Source organism: Callorhinus ursinus, unplaced genomic scaffold (genome assembly GCF_003265705.2).
Source record: "Callorhinus ursinus isolate GAN/ISIS: 27379988/994484 unplaced genomic scaffold, GSC_fseal_2.0 scaffold73, whole genome shotgun sequence".
NCBI lineage: Eukaryota > Metazoa > Chordata > Mammalia > Carnivora > Otariidae > Callorhinus > Callorhinus ursinus.
Window position 1 is genome coordinate 918,467 of NW_027397135.1, and position 25,493 is coordinate 943,959.

Below are 25,493 nucleotides of genomic sequence, written 5' to 3' on the forward strand. Positions count from 1 at the left end.
TATGTTATCAATAACAGTGTCTCCCTTTTTTCCCAGGTAAGTATACATGAAGCATCATCCACACGGTGATTTTAACCTCTTGGGGCCAAAAGAGCTAAGAGCTATAGAGGTTCAGGGTGACGATCTAGATTTGTGTCTGAGTGCACACTCGAAGTCCAGAACTCGCAGACTCCCATTTGATTGATTGCTATGTTGTTATTCCAACTTACAGATTTGTACTGATGAGCTGTTTTGTTTATTTGCTTGTTTCTGTTTAGATGCAGCGCCGTGTCTAATGCTGTCATCTTTAATTAGAGTCATCAATAAATGTGTTGATAATTAACACTGGTCAACAAAGTATAAGCTTAGTGAAGAGGAGGTGGGGCTAGGAGAGAAATAGCAACCCTAGGTGGTGATTGACAGGGGAGGAGGAGGTTGCTTATCTGAGGTTCAACAAAAAGACAAGAGACTCTTTGACTACGCCCATATGTACATTTAAAGGAAATACCATCTTCTGACAGTCAGGCAAATTAGATATTTTGCAGTCTTATTTTTCCTTTCAACATGATTGTGGCCATCCACCTTGACTAAATAGCCCCCGAGAGAATGTTGGGGATTGGTGGGGCAGCAAAGGGTGTAATTTGCCCAGACCGTCTTCTGAAGAGGGAACCGTATTTCACTCTGTAATGACTTGCCTGCCCCTAACACAACATTCATCTAATTGTGGGTCAACATCCAGTATGGTGGGTTGTGTTGCACATTTCTTACACACAGTTATTGGGTTCTTTCTGGTGGATAACGGTAGTCAGTCATGGTTGGAGATGGGTGAGGGCTTGCTACGTTCCCAAAACCTTGCCACCTGCTTAGAATGAAAACAAGCTCTGAGGCCAGATGTTGCCATACATACAGACATTTATTGAGCATGATTTTGTTAGTAGATAATCCCCAAATTGTTCGTTCAACCTCTCTGAAAGCTTGATGAAGTCATAATTCTCTGTCATGTTAGGTGAACCTAGCACAGCGTGCATCTGTTCAGGCAGATAAGGCAAGATTTTAGAAGCAAGGTGTTTCCCTTATACCATCAGGCAGCTAGAACTCTCTGAACCGAAGACTGGATGTGGGACAGTTTAGGCTTCTAGCCCGAAACCCTGAGGCAACAGGACTTGCTAGATTCTTAGTATCTCTGATTCCACTCAAGGGAGAGGAATGTCTCTAAAATATTTTAGCCAGTGCATGTATCTTGAATGTGACTAACTGAATGAAAACCCATTTCCAGCCTCCACTAAGGCTGGTCAATAAGTTCCTAAACCCACTCAAACTAATATAAATTATACGAATCAGCAAAATACAGGGTGAAGGAATGGTGGACGGTGAATGGAGGTAGCTGACTTTGGGTGGTACCTGAGCCTGAGGTAGGGCCTTTCTGAGGAGATGATAGCCCCCAGAGCAGGAACATTGATTAGGCAACTGACTGAACCTAGGGTGGGGCTCAGGGGTCAGAAAACCTTTTCTGTCAGGAGACAAGAGAAGAAGTATTTTCAGCTTTGCAGGCCACACAGCAAAATGGAAGCTGCCTCCTGAGGAAGGGACATGACCTTGGAGAGTCAGCTGCCTTCAGGCAAAGGCAAGTCCTGAGGGAGGACTCAGCTTTGAGCCATCTCAACCAACATTCGTGGCAGCTGGGAAATGAGTGCGTTGGTGGTGAAGGGGGTTCTGGGAGGCACACCACAACATCCACCACGGCGTAGACTTCTGTTCCAGCTGGACCCACGGTCAGTTGGATACCTCACTGGGGGAAGTGGTGTGGTGGAAGGTGGTCTTTCTGTGCAGTCTGTCTATCTTTCTAACTATATTCATGTATGTTATCTGTGCATCACCTCACTCAAGTCTCACAGTGTCCCCCTTGAGAAATAGAAAGCCGTGTTGGTATGGAAACCAAGATGTAGACATAGTGACTTACTCGTGGTCATGCAGGTGCTTGATGCTAAAACAGGGAGCGTCCACGAGTTATTGGGAAGCCTCCTTAGTGCTTCACTCTCGAAACCCAGCCTTCCTTTTGAAGTTTGAATACCTGCTTGATATGCACAGAATACTCAGCTCGTTTATTTGGGGACAGGGTCCAGTAAGATCTCAGCCACACTAACTGGGAAGTGGAGAGATGGGGTAGATAGATAACAGTTGAGAATCTTGGGTTGAGGAAGGAAACCCAGGTTGGTATCAACATTTCCCTGTGAAAATCTATTGTGAGATGAACGAGGGTGCATTTGTGTAAGCTTTGTAATTAAGTTCATTATAATGTAAATTTCCATCTATTGAGTATTTGCCAAAAATGTGGGTTTTTCTGCTTTCCTCAAAACAATTTTTGTTTGCAGTTTAGGAAGTGACATTTAAAATGAAATAAGCGGCAGTGGGGGTGGTGGGTGAATTTATGGTATTTTTAGTGTTTTGATTTTCATTAATTTTCAGGATTTTCAACAATAAATATATAATTATAACAATAGAAAAAATTATAAAAATAAATTATGGTCGTATTTCTAAAAGTCAAATAGAATGTCTTTACGAATTATTGGCAGAAAGAGGAAATATTGCATGGTAAAAAAATAGAAATGCCTTGTAACTTTCGAGGGAACTCTTTGGTACGTTGAATATTATAATGAGAACCAACTGACTTAATAATATTTGGTAATTGGTAAAAGAAAGATAAAGATTGTTTTATTTCATGACCAAGGTAACAAAATTCACACTTGAAGTTTTCTTTCCCCAAACCCATGAAAGTCTGGTTTTATCCTCTTAATTATCTGTGATTTTGATTTTACCTCTTCTCAGTGGGAGAAATTAAATACAAAATATGGTGCTGTTTTTGCATCTTAAATGGGCTGTAGGTAATTTGCCTACAGGTAATTTTCCTAAATTGAAATGTGGCCTTCTAAGGGTTGGGGGGGAGGTTGGGGAGCGGCCCAATACATTTTTTTTTCTTTATAATGGATATAATTTTTTTCTATTGAATTCTAGAAATAGATCTGTTGAGCATCACTTCCCCTGCCATACTTTGGCACTTCGCAAACAAATTAATTGTTTCTTGGAGTTGTGAAGCCCGCCAGTCTTATTTACATTTCCCTCAAAGCCTTCTGATTGCCTGCTTCATAGTTGGTTTGTATGTACATAAAAATATGCTGGCCCCATTTCAAGCTCGGTTTAGACGGGGGTGGCTATTTCCATTGTGTGGCTGCCACTGGACACGGATGCTTTGCTGAGTTAATCATCTCGCTATCTTTAGTTTCTCTGACTATCAGATGAGAATGATTCTGCTTACAAAAACTCTGTTGGTTAAATCATCACAGGCCTTTAGCTGAATTATCTCTTTGTTTATCGAGGATTATTGTTGACAGCTGAGTGAAAGCCCAAGCTGAATTCTCTTCCTTCATACAGTTCCCTGTATCTGCTCTTCAGATAAAGGGGGGTTACAGCAGAAATACACAGAGATATCTTTTTTTAATTAAAAGATTGTTTATATTTTGAGAGAGAGAGAGAGAACAAGCGGGGGGAGGGGCAGAGGGAGAAGGAGAATCTCAAGCAGACCCCATGCTGAGCACAGAGCTGGATGTGGGGCTTGGTCTCAGGACCCCAAATCACGACCTGAGCTGCACGGGGACATCTGTATTTAAAAATTATATTAAAAGACATCAGGAATTAGTATACAGTGAGAATATACACAGCTAGTATATGCTAAGTTGTATGTAACCATATAGAAATAAACTGTAAGGAATATTGGTTAGGTAAAAGTTACTAAAGTGTGGGAAGCCCTGGGCAGATGTGTACTCGCTGAAGGCTTCTGGCTAATTTTTGCAGCATCATTGACAGAGCTGTAATTTACATTAGCAGTAATGTAAATGTAAATTTAGAATCAATTGTAAAATGAGTTTCAAGAGGCACCAGATCCATTGGATAATGTTAACAGAGATTACAAGAAGTCCTTCCGCGGTCAGATGATTTGGGGAAATGCGGGGTTAAGCAGAGCTGAATCAGTTTCTTTCCTGGTAGACTCTGTTGCATTTTCCATGTGGGTATGATTGCAAAATTCTTTTAAGTAGAATATCTTTGGGGACAAGTGTTCTGTGGAGTGCACTTTGGGAAATGCTGTTTTATTCCAACCTTTTCATTTTCTAGATGAGAGAATTGAGGGTGTCGCTGGTCGAATGATTTGCTAAGTTTCTGTAGACCATGAACCTGAATGCAAGCCTGGATGTTTGACACCGTCTGATGTCTTGTCTCTTACACTGTATTGTCCCATAGATTTCACATGAGCAGTGTTGGACAGACAAGGTTTTTGTTCCTAGAGTCTGCAAGGAGGAAGATACTACACACATGCTTTGGGAATCAGTTATCCAGAGTTTAACACCCTTCAGGGCCTGTATTCAAGTTCTGGGACACCCCATGAGTTACTAAATTTATGAGCCTTGGTTTTTCATCCAGTGCCTACTGGGCAATATAAAAGGATGAAGCTACTGAAGATCAAAATACAGCATCACCACACATGAGTTGTGTGGCACTGGGACTAGTCACTTGGCTTCTCTGAGTCTCAGACCTGTGTCCCTCCAAGAGGGATTAATGCCTTGCATAGTTTGGGTGACATTACATATATCTTCATTCCCTACATGGGACCCATTTCTGTTCCTTGACAATGCTCAAATGAGATTTCAGTCTGTCGCCGTTGATCGTAGTCCTTTCATTTTAGGACATGGCAAAACTCCTTGTTCAGATTTTGCTCCTGGAAACCACCTCTCCTGCTGCTTCTTTCCTTGGCGTCTGGCTCTTGGGTCTCTGATGAGCCTCGTGAGTCATCATGGATTGGCCTCTACTGGCACCCGCCATGTCCTATTCCTGCACCTACTCGCCACTCCTCCATATTGAATCAGTCATTTTTCCTCTATCAGCGCTTATACAAGAATTGCAGAGAGGTCCCAGCTTCTTTGCCTGCAGTTGCGACAGTTTCCGATTTTTAAGTAAGAAGCCTTTGCCGCTTCTATTTATTGCCTCTCCTAGCTATTTCTGTTCCCGTGTGCTGCTGCAGCGATCCTTGTGCATGGTGCAATTGCCACTTTCTTGCATTCCCGCAAGCACCTAGGTTGGTGCCTGTCGGAAAATCCTTTCTTCGCTCTGGCAGAAAGGATTTTTACAGACTGCCATCCCTTTTGGCAGGGGGAGAATGACTTCTGAACCGAGTGCTGCTTGAAAGAGGCACTCCCTCATCACTTATGACTGTACTCAGTGGTTACAGCTTGTGACACATTTTCAAATGGACCCCCCAGTGGTTGCAGCTGTGATTAAAAGCTGTCTGCTCTCTGCCTCGCTGGGGGTTTGCTGTTTAACCATGTCATGCACATATAGATGTGGGCTACAGCTGCATCATGGAAAATGTAAAGTGTTTTGTAAGATGAAAAATCAAATGAGTACCTGGATGACAAACTCTTGAATTTCCTAAGCTCAAGTCACCGAGAGGCACTAGTTGGGAACCTAGCCATGTATGAGGTACATAAAAGTAATTGAAGGAAGAAGAGCTAATGGTCAGTGAATATATACCATCTGCCAGTACATGCTTTGCACACATCAGCCAGACTGAACATCTTGAAGATTTAAGTGCACTTGAACTTGGCAGCTACATTTTGGTCCCCCTGCGTGCTTCAGGATTCAGTTTGAGCATTCACAGATAAAACAAGAAGAAAATAGTCTTTGTTTTGGGGAAGACTACCCAGATATTCCCCAATACCATGTTTGGTTGATCCTGGGTTTTGAATGCCGTTCTAAACATGAGCTTGTCATGAACACTGTCTTAAAAAAATGCTCAAATGAGCCGTGCAGCCTCAGAGATAGGGTATCTCAAAGGCACGGGTCACAACCCTTCCTCTAGAATAGGGAGGCTGAGTAGTCAACCTTTGGTAAGGTAAAAATGTACTAGAATTTAAACCTGGGCTCTTTACTTCATGTGAGGAGTACACTTACAAAAGCGTGAGGCAAAGCAGGGTTCCCTTCCCTCCCCACCCCGCTCCACTAACTGACTCAGAAGAATCCAAAAGCGCATTTTCTTAGATGCCTAGGAAAGAAATTGGGGGAAATTTTGAGAATTTCGTGTCTCCTTTCCCCTGTGCCTGCTTCCCCCACCCCCGAAATTCAAGCGCTCCCAACCTCAGTGACCAAACACAGTCAATGAAATGCTAATCTATCACCAGCAAATTTACGCTGACAATACCGTGAATCGACCGCATTGATGACATTGATTATATTTCAAATATTTACAATATGGTGAGACAAGCCTAATTTATTTTCTAAAGAATTCAAGGTAGGTATCACGGATCCAGAGGGGGGAAACAATGGAGAAATGTTTCTGGTTGCTATCTGCGATAATCTGATGCTGACAGAGAGTAGTATTTTATTTAGTAATTAACAGTTTGAAGGGGAAAGGAGCTGTCATGTTGGTTCTTAAGCTGGGGAATGTGATGAAAGATGATATCTACGATCTCATCCTTTCCACTTGTTTAGGATTGTCAGGATGAGAAATGTCAGCATTATGAAAGCCTGGCTCTGCTCTTGATATGATAAAACCCTTCAAAAGCCAGTCTTTTTCTCCCTCATCCCCCCCCCTTCCCTCCCTCTCTCTCTGCACTTGCTTTTTTATTTATCCTGTTTTGTTAGATGGCAGAAATATAATTCTTTTCTTTCTTCCTATTATAAGCCACCATTTTTGTTTTATTATATGTTTCACAACCCCTAATGCCCCACTGAAAATTACCTTGTTAAATGACAGTGTTTCGAAGCCATGAATCCTTTCCACCATTCCCTCAGAGGTTTGAAACAGTCAACAGACTGTAAAGAATAAATAATAAAAAAGTATTGATTATTTTGATGACTGTGAGATTCAATTAAGTATTAATTTTGCCCTCCAGTGGACCTATCAAGGTATTCAAAAGGGAGGATTCGGCTCAGCTAAATGCGTGCTGAGTGCTTCAGCCTTAAATAGGGAGAAAATGTGTTTACCTACAGTATTTGAAGAAGAAGTGCACTGATGCACAGAGTCCAATATTTAAGTGCTGTGCACATTAAGCCCTGGTGACAGTGACATTGTTTTCAGTGGTATGAGTATTGACTAAAGAAGTGCATTTGATGACAGCTTAAACTATTTGTATTGATTAACATTTTCATAGATTATCATGTGTCATATCAAATTCACTTTTCAGGCATGAATACATTAAAAAAAAAATAACCACAGGCATACCGCGACCAGTGTAACGATGGGACAAGAGAGCATGCCGCCCCACCTGCTCTTGTGCTGGTCACCTGTTTCCTCCTCAGGAACCACTTAGGCATGAACTTGGCAATAAATAGCTCCCAGATAACGCAAAAGGGGCACTTCTTGCTTCTCCTTCTGCAGCCGGTGTTTGTGCCAAAACAATATCATGCATCTGAGTTTGCAAATGGAATAGCAGGCTCTCTTTGGGAAATATTTCTGATCCTAAGATGCCCTCCTAATGAGCTGAAGATAAAGCAGATTCAAATTATTGGGAAGGTGGGGAAGTTTGCCTTTTTTGGAGGTGATTTTTTGCTTTCTTTTTCTCTAATGCTCTGGGCGTATGATGCTCTGGGTATCGGAATTATTGAACACAGTTTGTAAGTATTTTTCCAATTCCTTAAAAAAAAATTTTTGAACCATTTTTCATCTATTTTGCTGTGTATTGTTTGCTTTAACATGTTCATTGGCTTTGGGGTCAGGCGCAGTCCCAAATCTGGGAGCAGCGAAGTCAACTTCTAAGGATGCTGATGGAATTTACATGAGAAATCTCTTTTATTCCATTGAAAGCCTTTCGAGGACTCTTTTCTCCCTATCTCTTTTCTCTGCTCTGGGGATAGGGTTTAATTGCTTCTCCCCCAGGGAGAGTGCTTCTTAAAATAGCCCGTGGTTCCTCCATAGGGTGCTCCTTCCTTTTTAGTGTGTTGCCGAAGTACAAACCCAGCACTTTCTTTTTTCTTACTGCATTAAAGACCGAACAAGGTGTAAAAACATTCGCACAAAAAAGCATATCCCACAATTAAAGCTGTGTTGGTTAGGTGGCTTTTCAAAGAAGTTTCCCCCCACCCCTTCTTCCCTCCGAAGCTTCCTGAATCTCTCACATGCTAGTTGAGCTTTAATAGGGTGGGGAGTAATGGAGAACTCCTCGGATCTGTAATAGCTCTTCACTTGACTGCAGCCAGCAATAACAGCAGGAGCAGATAAGAGAGAGAGGAGAGAGGGAGAGTGTGCGTGTGGAAGAGAGAGAGAGAGGAAAGAGGGAGAGCGAGAGAGGACACGCACACTAAAGCTGCCACTTTTTTTTTCCTCCCCTTCACTCTTTTCCCCCATCCCAGGATCCAATGATAGCTGGACAAGTCAGTAAGCCCTTGCTGTCAGCGCGGAGTGAAATGAATGCGGAGTTGAGAGGTGAGGACAAGGCTGCTACTTCAGACAGCGAGCTGAATGAGCCCCTGCTTGAGCCTGTGGAATCAAATGACAGCGAGGACACTCCCAGCAAGCTCTTCGGTAAGTCTGTCTAGGTATTTCATTTCAGCCCTACCATGTTGTCCGGAAGAGCAATCCACACCCCCCCCCACCCTTTCCCTGTCGTTCATTCAATTCTCTTGTAAGTGCTAAAGAGGAGCTTCGCATCTTGGAGGGGCACCACCGGAGCCCTTTCCCGCTGGCTAACAGGATGTCCTCCAAACTTTTCCCAGCAAGGAAGTTCCTCGCTGCTCCTTGGGGCTTGTCTGATATTGCCAGAGTCCCCAGGGCTAGAAATTATTAAAAAAAAAAAAAAAAAAAGAAGAAGAGGAAAAAGAAGAAGATGGTAATAATAATCAGGAAATCAGTTCCATTGTGAGAATTGGTTAACATTTATTGAATAAATATCGACTCGGTTTCGGGTTGCTTTGCAGCCTTTTGTTAAGGGGAAGGAGAATAAAGAGTTATTATCTGTAGTCAAAAGACGGAAGAGGGAACTGAGAAATATCAATAAGAGTCTCTCTGTGCCAGGTAAACAAAGGTGGCTACGAGGATTGCTCAGAGAAATAACATTTTTGTAATCACAATTAGAGTGTGTATCTCTCCTTCTAATAGGGGGACAAGGAAAGAAAAGAGGTCCTTTGCGTCCCTCCCCACCCCTCTTCCCTTGACCAGATGTTTATAGGCTCTTCCTAAATGTGGAGGCAGCCCGGGACCTTTCAGGAATCTTTGTTCCATAAACAAAACAAGAGCGAGCAGAGTGCCACTCCAGCAAAGACATCTGTCATTCAAACAGATGACACTCTGTAAGCCAACTCAAGCAACTGTGATCTCTAATCAGAAAGGGGAGCGGGTTGTTGAGGCGCGTGACTGAGTGATGGATGGTGATAGATGTCTGTGCTGGAGAAGCACTTTAAGGGATAGAGTGACATTAGGTTTTCAGAACACTTGCTCCTGAAACACTGGCTTTTAATTATTTTCCAGTGTTTATATACTTATAACACTGAATATATATATGTACATACTAACCTGTTTATACCTATATATACTAACCCGATATATACACCTGATTTTATACGTATATATCAGGCAGAGCACTGCTGGGTCGCAGGTTAAAAACACAGCCGTGTGCCTGAACGTCAAAGAGAAACCACACCACTGCATAGACTGCTTCGTCAAGAAAGTTGTTAATTCAGCTAAAAAAAAAATAAGCTTAATTTTTTTTTTTAGCCTCCAGGAAGAAAGCAGCTTCAATAGTTTGGCAACTGTAGGCCAGCTTCAACAGAGGAAGCTTTCCTCTGATTTGAAATGTTCACTCAGTCAAACACTGAGGGGTGTTGCAGAGAAACTTTCTGTTTCAGATCTTCTATTGGTAAAATACAGCTTTACAGTTAAGAGTATAATAGATCCCAGTTTCAAGAAATTCTGTCATATTATGCTTTTTTCAAAATCAGCAATTCTACCTGGCACATAGATTTTTATTTTCTTTCTTTATTTTTTTACTTAGGCATTAAGGTTTTAGCATTTGCACTCTAAAGGAATATTTTGTTGTAGTTTCAGTTTTTATGTGTGTAGGGAGAGTCATGTCCTAGAACACTCATTTCCTTTCAGGGGGTTAGTGAGGGAAGTCAGATAAAATTAAAAATTACAGAAAGGCAAAGCCATGCTCCAGTCTCTCTGATGTTGGGGATGCTAATACCAAGCATTTTGACTTTTAAAAAGTAATCAACTGTGAATTCAACAGAATCGTGGATAATGGATTACTTGCTCCTAAACTTTGCATGCAATTTAAAAAAGTAAATGCATTTTGTAGACTTTCACTTATAACCCCAACTTGTTTTTTTTTCTCCTTCCTTCAAGTAAACCAGTAGAGGGGTGATTAATTTGGCTTCTCAACATTTGTTTAGATTTCCCACTGTTGAAAATTGTTATAGATCTGTTATGTCACTCTTACTGATTTGCACGTGCAGAGACATAAGCTTTAAATAAAAAAACACAAGAGGGTCAAAGAGGTTTAAATTACAAGTTCATTGAAAATATATCTGAAGTAGAATATTTACGGGGTAAACTAAGGAATCAGAGTTTAGTGTAGAAATCGTGGTGGGTGCTAGAAGGTGCTCATCTTCACTTGAAAATTCTCAACTTCTGAATTTGTGAGAGGACACTGGGCAAAATCTCCATCTTACATCTGATATTCCTTATGTATTCGCTTAATTTTACTTGGTCTCTAGAGTGCTTTTTGAACAGTGTGAATATTTTCCAGTTTCTGATTAGGTGAAGAAGCAACCAGGAGATGAGCAGTTTCCAAAACTTGAGGCAAAAAGAGGAGGCAGAGGGACTAGAATGTCCATCGAAGGAAGCACCCAATGTTCTCTGAGGCTTCTTTAGCTATTGGGTCTCTTGTGCTCTATCCTGTTAATATCACTGCGACTTAGCCATAGAAATCCCAGTTTGCATAACTGACTAAAACTTTTTAGAATAATTCCCTCCCGGGATTTTTAGCAACTTTGGCCACACCTACTGGGTGACAATTTAATGGACCATCGTTTTATTTGACATGAATACGCTCAAGTGTTTTTGTTCTTATACATGGTTTTCATTACACACTTTGCCTGACAATGAAGAATTACTTTTTTCTAGAATAACTGAGAGCATCCAGGTTTATCTCTCAACCATGATTTCCTAACACACTCTCTCTGACCATTATCCTCATGGCATGCGCATTGCATTCTTGAAAACTGTGCTTCCCTAATGAAAGGAGCAGATTAAGACAATCGTGTGCGTCTTGATGTGTTTACTTTTGTGGAGAGACATTTAGCAACAACAGGAGGCAAGAAGAGCTCAGTTTGTTTGTTTTTGTTTTTGTTTTTTTACTGCACCTGAAATTTCAGTATTGATGGATTTCTTTGGAGATTATTCCCCCTTCTGTGTCTTGTTGAAATTAGCAGTCCAGAGCACAGGTCTGTTTCTGTCACAGTATGGGCACCTTCAGCCCAAAACTGCAGGAGAAAAGCTAATACTGATGCCCTCTATGGATAAACAAAGGAAATTCCAGGAACCGTTGGATCTTTTATGCCTCTCCTGAAATTGCACCTCTGCTCTTAACAGCATCCAAAGGGAAACATACTGTCCAGAATGTTTCAGTGCTCCCACCGCCGCCGCTCAGAATACCAGAGGGAGCAAACCAGGAGCCATATGCCAGCCTCAGTAGAAAGTTCAGAAAAGGGCCCTTGTGTTTTATAAAGTAATTACATCAGAGGTAACATTTTGCTTAACTTGAACAGCTAGGGAAACTCAAGTACACTTAGGAAAGATGAATCCACATTTCATTGAGAAACGTGTGGTGAGGTAGTTCTCTGTGATATCATTAAGTGGTGCATTATTTATTCTTGGAAAGCCTGTAGAATAACGGTCTCTTTTCGGTCTGTGACTGTATTATGCGAAGCTCTGAGCTATGGGAAACAGTATGGAGGAGAAGAGACTTGTTTGTCGGGGGGTATTATCAGAGAATTTGGCTCTGCGTCTCCCTGGGTTTTGGCTACAGGATTAAATGAGCGATGCCACATGGGGCCAGCCATTTAATATGTGACTAGTGATGTGCATATCCGAAACCATTCTCAAAACTGGCCTTTGGCAAACAGTCTCAAAAGGAAGAGGTTGCTGTGTTTCTCGGGTGACATTTATTATACCCGTCTCAATGTGGTGCTTCATTTTTAGTTATGCTCGTCAAGAATTCAGTGGTCCCCATTCTGTCAAGTTGGATGCTAAAATTCAAATGGTAGAGCATCAACAACTTGGTCGGGAAGATGGCCACAGGAAGGATAAAAGTAATATATATCCCCAGAAAAATATCTGTACTAAAGTTTTCCCATGCAGTCTCGGCTGAAGAAGTGAAAGCGCATAAAAGGGCCCTAAATATTTTCTCCCAGATATATTTGAAATTTGAAAGATGATTTATTAACCGTGTTCCTCCTGGGAGTATTTTTATTGTTTCAAGATAAACCTCATGATTGCTTTTCTTAAAGTCCCAACAACCTCGGGTGGCTGGGCTCCTCTGTGGCTCAGCTGCTCGATTGTACCCCACCGTACGTGAGTTGGGCACACAGCTCCAGAGCCCTGAGCTGGGATGTAAACAAAAAACCATTTATACACATTGGACCCGAGGTAAAGAGTGCTGGCTGGTTTTCTGTCATGCTACTGTGTTTTTCTGGGTTAAAAGGAATTGCATATCATGATACTTGTAAGCGTGGGCGTTTTCAATATCATTTATCTGTGAACTTTCAGAAAAGGGTTGAAAGTTGGGTCAGTGATTCTTCCTTGCTGGAAAATGTACCATCTGTAGGGTGTTTTCTTTTTCTTTCCGTTCCTGTTATCTTTCTCATAGAAACATGCATTCTAAGATTTTTTTTTTTAATTGCCATCCAGTTTGACTTGATGAGAATTTATGGCGGTGGAGTCATTTTCAATGACAAAAGGATAAAGGATTAAATTGTCTGTCACCCCTTGAGACAGTGGTCTCTGTAGGTCAGCATGGAGGTCACTGGTAGGGCATTATGCGACCTGCACCTTCTGGTCAGGCTGCCTGTGAATGAGTGGAGGCCTTCATTATGGCATCACTGTATGACTTTATTGAAACATCTCTCTCAAGGTTCCAATGCCTTGGATATTTATAATATTCTGATGAAATATGCTCGGGCCAGTAATCAGGACGTTGGGCTTAAGCCCAAGAAGGATTTAGCTGGCAGGTGATGAGGAATATTCCCTAGAGAAATATATTTATTTACAATATGCATCATGCTTCTATATTTTTATGAGTTTTGGTAGTCTGTTAATGGAAAATGTAGACTATTTTTCACTGAAGAAAGAGTGTTTTGCTGGGGAAATATCAAAGGAGTATATTTCTAACTAAATAATTTGGATAACAGATTCTATGCCAAAGTAGTTATTTAAAAGAAACCAATAGAAACCTATATTTGTGTAAGTAAATGAGATGCATGATAAGGTATTTGTCAAACATCAGTTATGGTTTAATAGGCAAACAAACCCCTGTGGTGTTCTTCTCTGACTACTGAGGGGGAAATGCACATTTAGATACATTTCTGAACATTTAGGGCAACCTAATGCACCTAGGTATTTCTTTAAAAAAAAATCCAGTGTGTGTGTTTCTAGACAGATTCAGTTTTAGTGTTTCTCCCCCTCCCCCCAGAAGACCATTGTGATACTGCCTAGATAAGTAAATCCACTTTAATGTGTAAGTTTCGAAATACAGATAAATCCATAGGCAATAGCACGGATGTTCAAACTTTTCACCATATTCATTGGTTGAGTTATGCTCATTTCTAAGTGACACTTTAATGGAGGACAGTGCACAGTACGTGACATGAGATGCAGTGGGGACTCTCTTAGTGGCTTCCTTTTCTGTTTCTGCTGAGCCTGGGGTGCTCAGGTCAGACATCTGTTTAAAGAAGAAAGTTTAATATTGCAGTGTCTGAAGATGCTGTCCATGCTAACACATGAGCAAACCAAAATGCTGGTACGGTTTGACATTTTTCTTCTACTTTGATGGCTACGATTCTTATATTTTGCTGTCATTGTTGTTAAATGGTCCTATGTAGGATTGGCCATAAGACAGTATTAGGAATTACATTAATCTGCACCATCACCCCTTTAAATGCTCTCCTTTTCGTCTTTTTCGCGTCTTGGATGTTTCTGACTTAAAGGTTACAGGGCACTAGACTGGGTTTTGTAGTTCACCCAGCCCAGTTTGTGTCATAATTAATAAATAGAGGTGCAGTCCTGATTCAAGCTCCCAAGGCTCGGCCCTTAAGTAGATTGCCTTCTTTCTCAATTACCCGATTTAATTCTAGACTTAGCATTCTTCTTGTAAGAATTGACCAAATAAAAATTTCCCCCACTTGAGAAATGAGGCTTAAGTGACTATTTCAAGTGGACCTTGCTCACTATTAGACAGTAAACAAATAATTTGTGAGAGGACTGGTGCTTCCCTTTGGCGATCTTGCTGGCTTATGTTTGGGGATTAATAATACATCAGACATCCACACATTAAAAAGAAAGTCGACATGAAGGAGGAAGGGTGAAGGGTGCCGCTCTGCTATTGGGCTCCTGATTATTCTCAGGCCTTCCCTGGGTGCCGAGACTGGCCGAGGAGCAGGCACATTTGCCCAAATATGCACCTGGCTCCACTTAACATGTTTCTTGATTTTCTTATGCTAAAGAAAAAGATAGCAAAGTGTTTATACCAAACTGGCCCCCTGTGAGGGGGGCAATCTGTGTAAAGTTTCCTGCTGTCAGGTTAATAAATTTTTTAAAAAATATCCAAAGGCAGAGGTAGCTAGAGAGAGCTCCTAGTAACAGTTGCCATTCTCCAGCGGATGGGTTTCTCTTTAATATCCAGTGTGGCTCTGGAATTTTCTTGTTTGTTGTCTTCCGAGGGACTATACTTCGCTGGTGTGTTTGTTCAGCTTTCCTTTTATTAATGACATTTTGGTCTTACTTTTAAAATGTTTATCCTTTAAAATTTCAAACGTCTTTTTTTTTTTTTTTTTTTTTTTTTTTTAGAGGGAAGTAAGTGAGTGTAATTTGTTGCAATCTGGTACTTACAGTGGGGCATGTACTTTCATGCTATGAGCCTGGATGAGGTTCTGAGTCTGTTAACATTGGACTTCTCTTTGGGAAGACCTTGGTAATATTTATATTAAAATTCGTTCAGAAGGAGTATTTGGACTTTGGCAGCATGGGGGCTTCTGAGGATGCCTGTTTATTACACATGTGGACCTGAATCAGCCTTTTCCATGTGAACTCCCACCTTCTGATTCTCAAAGTCAGATTTTATAAAAATATGAAACAAGTGCAGACTAGTTGGGTAACATCTCTTCCTCTGCATTGTGACACTTACTGTGAGCTATCAAAAATGGACTCGGCCATTTTAATGCGAACACAGAGGTCAGCGAGAATAACACTGACTCTCTTTTGGTTGAAGAAAGTCATTCTCAGAGAAATGGAAAAAAAAACGTTGTTTTGTTAAGTATTCAAAGATCATTTTTAAAAACCATCTAATAAAGATGTGTAGCTCTCGACATCTCTTTGTAACAGTTAGTTGTTACTTTTTGAACATCCTGGTACGTTATATGAATGTCTTCATTTTATTTGAGAATTTGAAAGAAAATCCAGGCCCAAATTTCTCTTACAGTCTTTCCTTTGAAAGTGCTACATGTGGCAAGAATATACTGGTTTTTATTTTCATTAAAAAATTAGCCACCTGGAACAACATAACAGTCTAAGTCACTTCTATTAGCGGACTGCACTGTCCTCAAAACTAATTGAAAATACGGGGGAAAATGATCACGTTACAATGAGAGAAACTAAGTGATAGCATTACACAGAAACTAAATGCTTAAGATGTCTGCTATCCTGAAGACCATTTGAAAGTGGGATTCTATAATGAAGCCTGCATTTATTAAGATGGTTAAAAAATGTTCTTGGTAAAGAACTAAAGCAGAACCTGTTAATTTAGCCTGAGGACGAGGTAGACTATTAAGGCATTTTTAGGACACTCAGAATGTACCAATGGTAGCCACCATGAAAAGAGTTAATCTCGTGAATGTGTTCGTCCTGCTCCATGCTGTTTGGCATGAGCAGTTTTCTCAGTGTTACATCTTTTTTTGAACTAATCAGTGTTTTTTAGACTGATGCGCTTTCCAAATCTCTTGCGTTACTTTGATTTCTTCCTATTAATGAGGAGAAACGGTGACAAAAGTTTGTGAAAGCCAAGACACTCTTATTTAAAGACTAATATTAGCCTAGTGTTTTAAAATAACAATTGCACATTTTCCGCTTTCTTATCACTCCCATACTTTGTTTCCCTGTGTTTTCTGTCTTCAGCACCGTGAATGCACAGTGAATAAAGGCAGTGCTATCCATGTAAAATGTGTGTGTCAAATACGTGTGTGTGTCTATGGCGTGTTCTCCATATTTTCTCCTGTGTTCATATGATACTTCAGATTTGTCTTACTCATTTGTCGTTTGTATGTCTTTTCTTTATCATAAAATTAATACAGCCTAATTTATAATAATAAGCTTTTTTTTTTTAGTTCACGCTATCTGTATGTCACTTAAATGTCCTTCTTCTGTACCTATGAATACTTAAAGACATAGTTTCCAGGTAAATTATCAAAATTAATTAGTTTACCAATAAAGGACAACTAATCATATTATATAGTATTGCTTCAGGCATAGTTGGGCTATTATCCAAGTTCCAGTGTCTTGTTTGAAGCTGCTCTTTACTGAGCAGAGGAGACAACAGAATTTCTCAGAATTTGTGCAGTTAATGAATAAAGAGATTTGGGGGTTTCTGCACAGTTTGATTTGTAGGGAATATATATATTTAAAGCATACAAAACTTGCTCAAATGAGGGAAGATGCTTGGAATGTAAATATTAGGAACCTAAGTATTTGTCTACTTGTGGGCATACATTCCAAACATTTATCTTTTTTTCTTTTAAGTAAAAAGCATTTGTTCTCTAGCTTGAAAGCACAATTTTTGCCTGGAAGGATTTCATGGACCTGAATATACATTTACCTGTACACACATCAAGATAGAATGGGTGTTTGATGCACAATAAAGAAATCACATTTTAAACATTTGCTATTAAAATAGCATAGTGTACTTAATCTCCTTTTGCAGTTCTTGATGGCCACATATGTGGTGATTTGTCTTTGAATAGCAATATGGCAAGATTTACTTTTACGAATGAATGGTTTGGGGTGACTTATTGCTGAGAGAATCACCACCATCGAAGTAGAAGGGCTGAGGGATTAATTTGATTTAAAAAATGCAAACATTTGAAGCTGTTTATAAAGCATGAAAAATTATTACTGCAGAGTGAATTTTTGCCAACATCAACCAAGGGTAGAAGAGAATAAAAAATCAAATGGAAAAACACATTTTCCTGTATTTAGAAATGTGTAGTGGTATGGGGGGGGTGAGATGCCCTTTTCCAAACCTGCATTTTCTCTCTGATAGATCTACTTTCATGTAGCAAAATATTGTGAAATAGAAACGTCTCAAAAAGGAAGCCCACTGTTTTCAAAAGGAGAAGCAGGAAAGAAATGTGAAGAAAGCGAACATGCTATCCATTAATTCCACTGTAATCTCTGCATGAATAGTCAGAAAAGGGATCATCTGGATTATGTGGGAAAACTTTCCTAAACTTTTAGAAAGAATCCTACATCACTATTTTAGATGTTGACTGGCTCATCTCTTTCTGATGCCTAAGATTAAGGCAGGTTTTACTCTCAAGAGTCACTAAGAAATTAGATTCTCAGGGGTGCTGGTCTATTTCTTTGCTGTAGTTTAGAATCTTTCCTTCTGCCACTGGATTCCATGTTTATCGTAATTTGCGAACAATCCAGTCAGAATCTGCAGGCAATCAGAAAAGTGTCAAAAATTAGGCACCATGCTTCAAAGGGGATTAATGTCTATAGCTGCCTGCTTAAAACGATCAAACACGACACACACGAAACAAACCAACCAACCCAGAACTGGTCAGTTTGGACATCACTGATGGCATGGGGATGGTGGTAGGAGCTTAGGATGGTGGCCACCTGTCTTGTCATCTGCAGTGTATCAATATGTTTTTATAATGATAAAATAACCTGAACCCTGTAACAGTTTATGATCCTTCTGAGAATTCTTATGGATTCTTAAAGTGACGGAGGTCTGAGAAAAGATCTTGAAAGCTTTCACAAAATTTGGCTGGGTGACAGAAAAGTAGCATGCCTTTGATTTAGCTTCTGTGGAATCCTATTGACTGGGAACATCATTAAACTTTTAAGTTAAAACAAACCCCACAAAACAAATGGTACACGCGAAGGGTGCGGGGCTCCCAGAAGGACAGCAGAGATTAGGAAGCGCTAAAGGCTCTGAAGGGAGAAACCAAATTCATTCAGCGCGGTGGTGAACTTGATATCCTTCCGAGAAATGGGCTTCTGTTTAAGTACTGTTGCGAATATTGCCCTGGCGATCAGCTTTAGGGCCTTTCCTTCATGGACTGTCTCAGGCTTGGATATTGCGTTTGCATTTTCCCGGGCTATTTTGAGTCCATGATAAATAAAGAGCTGAAGTTTGAATCCGGCACCAGTGAGTAAACAAGCCCAGAACCAGCAGGAAATAACCATGACTCCTGCCGCATCGGTATGTGCACGGAGACTTCCGTCCTCTCAACGTTTGTAACACTGCTAATCTCTCCGGACTTTTAAAAAATCCACTTCCACATGAGCTCTCAAAACCCATAAAAGTGTGGCATGTAAAGTAAATTGTTTGTCACTTGCCGACGACCTGCCATATTTATTGTCAGGAGAAATGGACATTAGTTGGAGAAGCAGTTGTTAAAGGCCAAACAATTTTTAAAGATGGCAAAGATGCGCCGCGGCTTTTCCTTTTTCTAACAATGAGCCGCCCCTTCAGACATCAAAAGACAAGATAATAAGACACTTCAAGCACAATTCAAGATTATATTCAACATCTAAAGGCTCATCTCTTGTCAGTTTGCATTTACTCTTCCAAGGATGTGATGCTTCTATCATCTTTCTGTCAAGGGGAGTCTCGCAGAAGAGACCAGGGCTCTTATTTCACACACTTAGGGTTTTTTATCAAATAGCCCACACTCGTTCTGATTCCACCAAAATGGGGGGATAATTTGAAGAAGGTCAGGCACAGGCACACAAATCTCATATTGATTTGTGTGATTAGAAGGCATTAAAATTGCACGTTTATGTTAGTTGCTGAGATGTGTCAGTTTATTTGGTAATACACTTTTGCAGCCTGGGAAGACAAAAAAATAAAAAAAGATGGCTTAAAATTTAAAAACAGACGGCTAAAAGCCGAAATTGGTTCCTTTAATGTGGCCGTATTTGACCATTTAACAAGTGGACATAAAAATAAGGGAATGGCTTAGTTTAACAATATTTGAAATTAGCTTATCTAACAAAATGCCTCTTTCAGCGCCAAAGCAAAACAGCACAGTTGTGCCTATCGGAGGAAAGAAATATATAGGTGAGATTATTTTTTAAATACTTGAAACATTGATTTCATATATTTAATATATAGGTAAAAGGGGATGACACTTTCAATAGAAATGTAATTATGAGGCTCTTTCATACTGGTCATCAAATTTTTAACATTTGGCGCTCTTTGAAATTACAACATCATTATATTTGTCATTTTATGCCATTCTTAGTGTATGTGCCCTTTTCCAGAGAGGGTACTAAAGAATGAATAAGGAGTTTTAAAATTATTATTATGATTCTCTGTCAAAATTTATTACATTTCCTCCTTTGCTCTCTGACAGTCACGAAGCTGTACCAGATAACATTATTATTATTTTTTTTTTTTTGGTAGAGAGAGCACATCTATAGAAGTTAGAAGAACCAGCTTTTCCTCTCAAAATAAAACAATTGATGAAAATAAGACCATGATATCCTGGCATCATTTCTATATTGAATCTTTGAAATTACTTTTCCTAGGAATTTTCATCAATCCTCTGTGTCTGCGTTTCTTATATTTCTCTTTTATGCTGCGAAGTGTTTTGAAACTGACTTTCATACTTTTGTGCTACGTTTCACGTATCAAGACAAAGGAGATGTGCATATACACAGTGTAGGGACAGCATGGTGTCCTAGAAACCCATAATTGGTTCTATTTCTTATATCAGCCTTTTCCATGCTGTGCAGTTTGTGTATTCCACACTCAACAGTTAATTCATCCACTCAACAAGTTGAGTGCCTGTTCTTTAGCAGGAGCAGTGATGTGCTCTGTGGACTCAGTGGAGAATACACTGGAAAGAATCAACCACCCAGTCCTGCTCACCCGCTACACTGGATGCTGAAGATGCAAGTATGAAGCAGACAGGGTGGCTCCACCCTCAAATAGCACATAATCAGCATGGTATTTTGACATTCCACATTTCCTGTGACTCTTCAGGAAATCTTCACCTTCAAAACCATGCATGTCAGACGTAGTTCATTGGTCAGAAGCCTAAACAGTTGAGAAAAATGATTATCCCCAAAAAAGTGAGGAAGAAGAAAGGCTTCTTTTTTTTTTTTAAATTTATTTATTTATTTGAGAGAGAGAGAGAGAGAGAGAGAATGAGAGATAGAGAGCACGAGAGGGAAGAGGGTCAGAGGGAGAAGCAGACTCCCCACTGAGCGGGGAGCCCGATGCGGGACTCGATCCCGGGACTCCAGGATCATGACCTGAGCCGAAGGCAGTCGCTTAACCAACTGAGCCACCCAGGCGCCCAAGAAGAAAGGCTTCTTAAGTGACTCAGGACACACTGCATTCATGATGTTTTCATCACAGGGTTTGATGCTTATGCTCTAAAACACAATTGCAATTCTTTGGCCATTGTTTCTCAGTCTTGTCCGAAGGGAGAATGAACTGGATTTATCTTTTCCTCCCCGTCTCTCCTGCCTCCTTTCTCCTCCCAAGATTCTTGTTTGTTTATCGTGTAACATGATGTAGTAGGTCCAGGCTCTGGAGTCAGGCTGTTTTTTGTTGGCTGGGTGGGCGAGGTACAGACTGTGTGTAGGCCTTGACTTCCCCATCCCTGCATAGAGCCATTGATGGTATTTACCTCATGGGGCAGCTTGACATTGAAATGAGGTGACGTGCGCTGAGCCTAAGCATTCAACAATACCAGCCATCCCACGCTTTGTTAAGAGTTGAAACTTCACTCGCCGTTGTTAGAAGGAAGTTGATTAAATCCTAGCAGCAGATATCAGAAAAACCAACAAGGAAATTTCTGAGGCCTTCAGAATGAGCCACACTCCTCCCTGAGGAAGCCCCCAGGGCTCTCTTGGTCAAAGTAAAGTTCTGGGGATCTTTTTCTTTTGATGACAACACCCCTTCCTTCTTCAGGACATTGGGCACTGCTTTCTTTCAGAGTCCATTTAGAAAATGATTCAGACTTGTAAATAGATGACAAGCAGAGGAGGCCATAATTCACTATTTTCATCTTGAGGAGGATGTGGGCAGAGTGATGGGCAAGGATGGAAGTGGGCAGTTACATATCTTACTCTTCTCTAAATTTAAAATATTGGAGTGTGTGTGATTCTTTCAAATCCTAGAAATTTTAAAAATAATTTTGGCACTGAGAAGTGATATGAAACCAGATGTCCGTGGGCGACAGCAAATGCTTCTCTAACATGTGGTTAGGTCGCTACCCTGATGGCAGCCTGCCTCTCGGTGCTTTCCCTCCGAGGTGTGTTCCTTGTCTCTCCAAGGGTGTTTGCCAGCTCTCAGGCCAAGCCCTTATTTCTTTCCTCCTGGACCACATTGTTGTCAAAATTGGGAGCATAACATTTGCCTCCAATTCAATGCTCAGAGATCTTGCCGAGGATGTCCACCATAGCAAGGTGAACTCCACAACATTTCAGAGAGAGAAACATTCCACTGAACTCCCAGGAAGATGGGGGGAGAATGGCTAGGCAGAAGGATTGTAACCATGGTTCAAATCACTGCTCTTGACCTACACAGAAGGGTATGATTTCTCATACCCCCGTTTCCTCTTCCATAACGTGAGAGGTCAGATCACATCTGACAAGGTGTTGAAGATTATGTACAGGAAGGCAAGTGAGGTGCCTGCACATGGCGGGGGGTGTTTCAGAAATGTGAGATTCTTACCCCTACTTCTTAGACCAATAGTTGTTCTCTTTCTCAGGTCTGAGAAATGACCCCATAGGGAGTGTGGATCAGACATTAACGGTCAGACGAGGTAGGTGTTTTGAACACTAAGGTTGGCTTTCCTAGTCTAACTTTCTCCATAAAAGCCAGGACTGGAGCTAGGTATACAGAGAATCATCTCTGCTCCAGAAGTAAAGAGGACTGAATGAGCTTGTGGGTCTTTTCTGTCCCAGTGGGGAGCTCTCTTCTGCCTCCACGGTAATGCTCTCCTCTAAGAGCGTTACTTATGTGTTAAGTATTGGAATTGAGCTGCAAGTAGAAATCCATGGTGTCTTCATTCCTTTGGGGATTTTTATAGCCAATGTTTAATTAGGACTTTCTTATCTTCCAGAATGAACCCTTTATACATTTTTTTAAATGAATAAACCAAAAATAAAATGACAGCCTCAAAAAAGTCTTTCAAAAACCCATATTTCTAAGAACTGAACATGCTGTGAAATTTAAGTAGGTTAAATTGACATTTGAGGCCATATTTAGGGGGAAATGTGTTATGACATTTATTAAGGATATTTAGAGATTTTGGTTGATGTTGCTAAAACCTACTTCCTTTTATAGACACCACCAAAGAAGTCAGGATCACTAGGGGAGCATCTTTCCATTGTGGTTACCATGACAACCCCACACATTTTTAATTACATATTTATCCATGCCCCCTGTACATTTGTCAGAAATTATTGGCACTTCTGAGGCGCCTGGGTGGCTCCGTCGGTTGAGCATCTGCCTTAGGCTCAGGTCATGATCCCAGGGTCCTAGGATCGAGTCCCGCTTTGGGCTTCCTGCTCAGGGGGACCCTGCTTCTCGCCTTCCCCTTGTACTCTCTCTCGCAAATACATAAATAAACTCTTTAAAAAATATTAAGTAGAAGAGACAAACTTTCCTTGAAGCCAGTGATAGTGATCATCTCCTTCATATAATGTGTCTCTTCGACAGTTTTGACTTTCTTCGTTGAGTGTATGTATAGGATGTTTTGTCTCTTACTGGTCCCAGCTTTTATTGCCCTCTGTGATCTTGTCATTGGGTAGCCGCACAGATCCGTCTCCACTTGGCTGTGCCACTGGGTAGTATCAGCCTAGAAAGGATGATGTTGGGAAATCTAACACAAAGTTGGGCTCTATGAAGGGTTTATATTGTAGAGAGAGAAGAAAACTCACCTCTTCAGACTGTGCTGTAGATTGGGTACAGATTTTTTTTAATATCTTTTTTTAGAAAATTTTATTTATTTGACAGAGAAAGACATAGTGAGAGAGGGAACACAAGTGGGAGGAGTGGGAGAGGGAGAAGCAGGCTCCCCACGGAGCAGGGAGCCCGATGCAGGGCTCGATCCCAGGACCCTGGGACCATGACCTGAGCCGAAGACAGATGCCTAATGACTGAGCCACCCAGGTGCCCCTGGGTACAGATTTTATTTACTGAGCCTCTCCTCCAGCTCTGATGTGCCTTTCCCATACCCGTGCCTTCTAGCCACCACCTAGAAGATACTTTCTTTGAGCACTGCATTCAACAGCTGAATTGTCCAATTTTTCATATTTTTATAAAAGTTAAGTTGCTGGGAACCTGAGTGGCTCAGTGGGTTAAGCATCTGCCTTCGGCTCAGGTCATGATCCCAGGGTCCTGGGATGGAGCCCCCTCCCCCACCCCCAACAGGCTCCCTGCTCAGGAGGGAGCCTGCTTCTCCCTCTCCTTCTGTTGCTCCCCCTGCTTGTGCTCTCTCTTTCTCTCTCTGACAAATAAATAAATAAAATCTTTAAAAAAAAAAAGGAGTTAAGTTGCTTTTTTAATCAGTCCTGACTAAAAGTCAACATTTAGGAGAATTGTTTCTTCCAGGTTAAGATTTTTTTTTTTTTTACTGATTTCTCTACTTTTATGTCTCGTGGTGGCTCAAAAATCTTCCTTCTTCAAAATCTTCAAGACTATAACAGTTTTAGACACCCCTAGGAATTTGTAGCTTACTTCTTCATTTAAATATTAAAGTGGGCTTGTATTAGAGCCTTTTAAAGGTCATTTGCCTCATGAAAATGGCAACACTTTTATACTACCTTTTGGAAGGACCCTTTGGTTCTTAGTCTTCTGATTCTTCAGAGAGGCATTTTTTCCTATCAGGTATCAGTCTGTTAGAGAAAAATCTATAGATTTTTATATATTTATATATAGATTTTTATATATATAAATATATGTATATATTTATATATAGCCATACCAGTTGGCTACTATCACTTCATTTCAATTAGGTGAAAGGGGCCAGGTGCAAATAACCTTTTAATATCTTGATGTGTTCTCTAAGCTGCTTATAATGAACTTATTGAGAGGTTAATTTATTTAGATCCACTCACCAAGTGCATCCCAGTCTGCTGCCCCTTCCCCTTTCTGTGGTCAAAATATTTGGGCCAAGCTTCTTGATTTTGTACATTCCGATGAATCTTGCCTTCCCTTGCTTTCCAACTATTCCCTCATTTTTTTAAACCTCTTTTGCAGCCATTTCCAGTGTTTGCCTAGTATTATAATGACTTGTGCATTTGTCTGCCTCCCTTGCTGAGTAGCAAGCCCCTAGAGGACAGATAATAGATCTTGCATATATTAAGTGCCAGATAAATGTTTTTTGAATTGAACTGCTTCTGAATTAGATGTTTCTGGACATCATCCACTCTTGGTAAATACTTACTGAATATTAAGGGGAAATAGACTCTACCCACAGGAGTCTACTCTTCAACTAAAGGAAGATTGTGTGTGTGTGTGTGTGTGTGTGTGTGCGCGCAAAAATGAATCACAAAACAAAGGTAAAGAAGTGTTTGTTCACATATTCAACGAATATTTATTGAGCACCTTTGCACTAAGCATTGTACTAGGACCTGAAAATGTAATAATGAATTCGACTTTGTCCCTGTTTTCATGGAGTTTACAGATGGTAGGGAACTCTTAACACGGTGAGAAGTGCTTTCCAAGAGAAGTACTGGATGCTATAGAAATGAATAACCGAGGGACAGGACTTAGTTTGAAGGATCAGATGTTGTGATGGACATTGAGTGAACAATATGTGGATATGACTTTGGCAAAGTACTCCTTTCCAATTAAAGATAGTCTTGGTGGAACTCTCAAACAAGATGTTCCATCTTCTCCTGGACAAAGAGATTGAATGTGCCCCAAATAGATAATTAATTTGCTCCCTCTTGGGAAGGTAACTCTTGAGCAGAGTGATCCAAGGACTGAAAAATAGCTGGCATGTGTCTA

General features: G+C 40.6%; 1 protein-coding gene and 1 long non-coding RNA gene across 4 annotated transcripts in view; one reads left to right on the top strand and one right to left on the bottom strand.

The window, feature by feature from the left end:
* POU6F2 (POU class 6 homeobox 2) overlaps window positions 1-25,493 on the top strand; it is a 485,531-nt gene that overhangs the window by 111,332 nt on the left and 348,706 nt on the right. Inside the window, exons 1-2 of one of the 2 annotated variants that reach the window (XM_025853180.2) lie at window positions 284-295; window positions 8,377-8,548. In XM_025853180.2, coding sequence (XP_025708965.1) covers window positions 8,383-8,548 — 166 coding nt within the window. In that variant the 5' untranslated portion in view covers window positions 284-295; window positions 8,377-8,382. Of the gene's footprint in view, window positions 1-283; window positions 296-8,376; window positions 8,549-25,493 lie in introns of those variants that run through there. The other variant, XM_073886904.1, reaches the window with a different exon arrangement.
* LOC141371482 (uncharacterized) overlaps window positions 17,598-25,493 on the bottom strand; it is a 30,700-nt gene continuing 22,804 nt past the window's right edge. For both annotated transcript variants that reach the window (XR_012376461.1, XR_012376462.1), the window contains exon 3: window positions 17,598-17,945. This is a non-coding gene — a long non-coding RNA (uncharacterized lncRNA). The remainder of the gene's footprint in view (window positions 17,946-25,493) is intronic.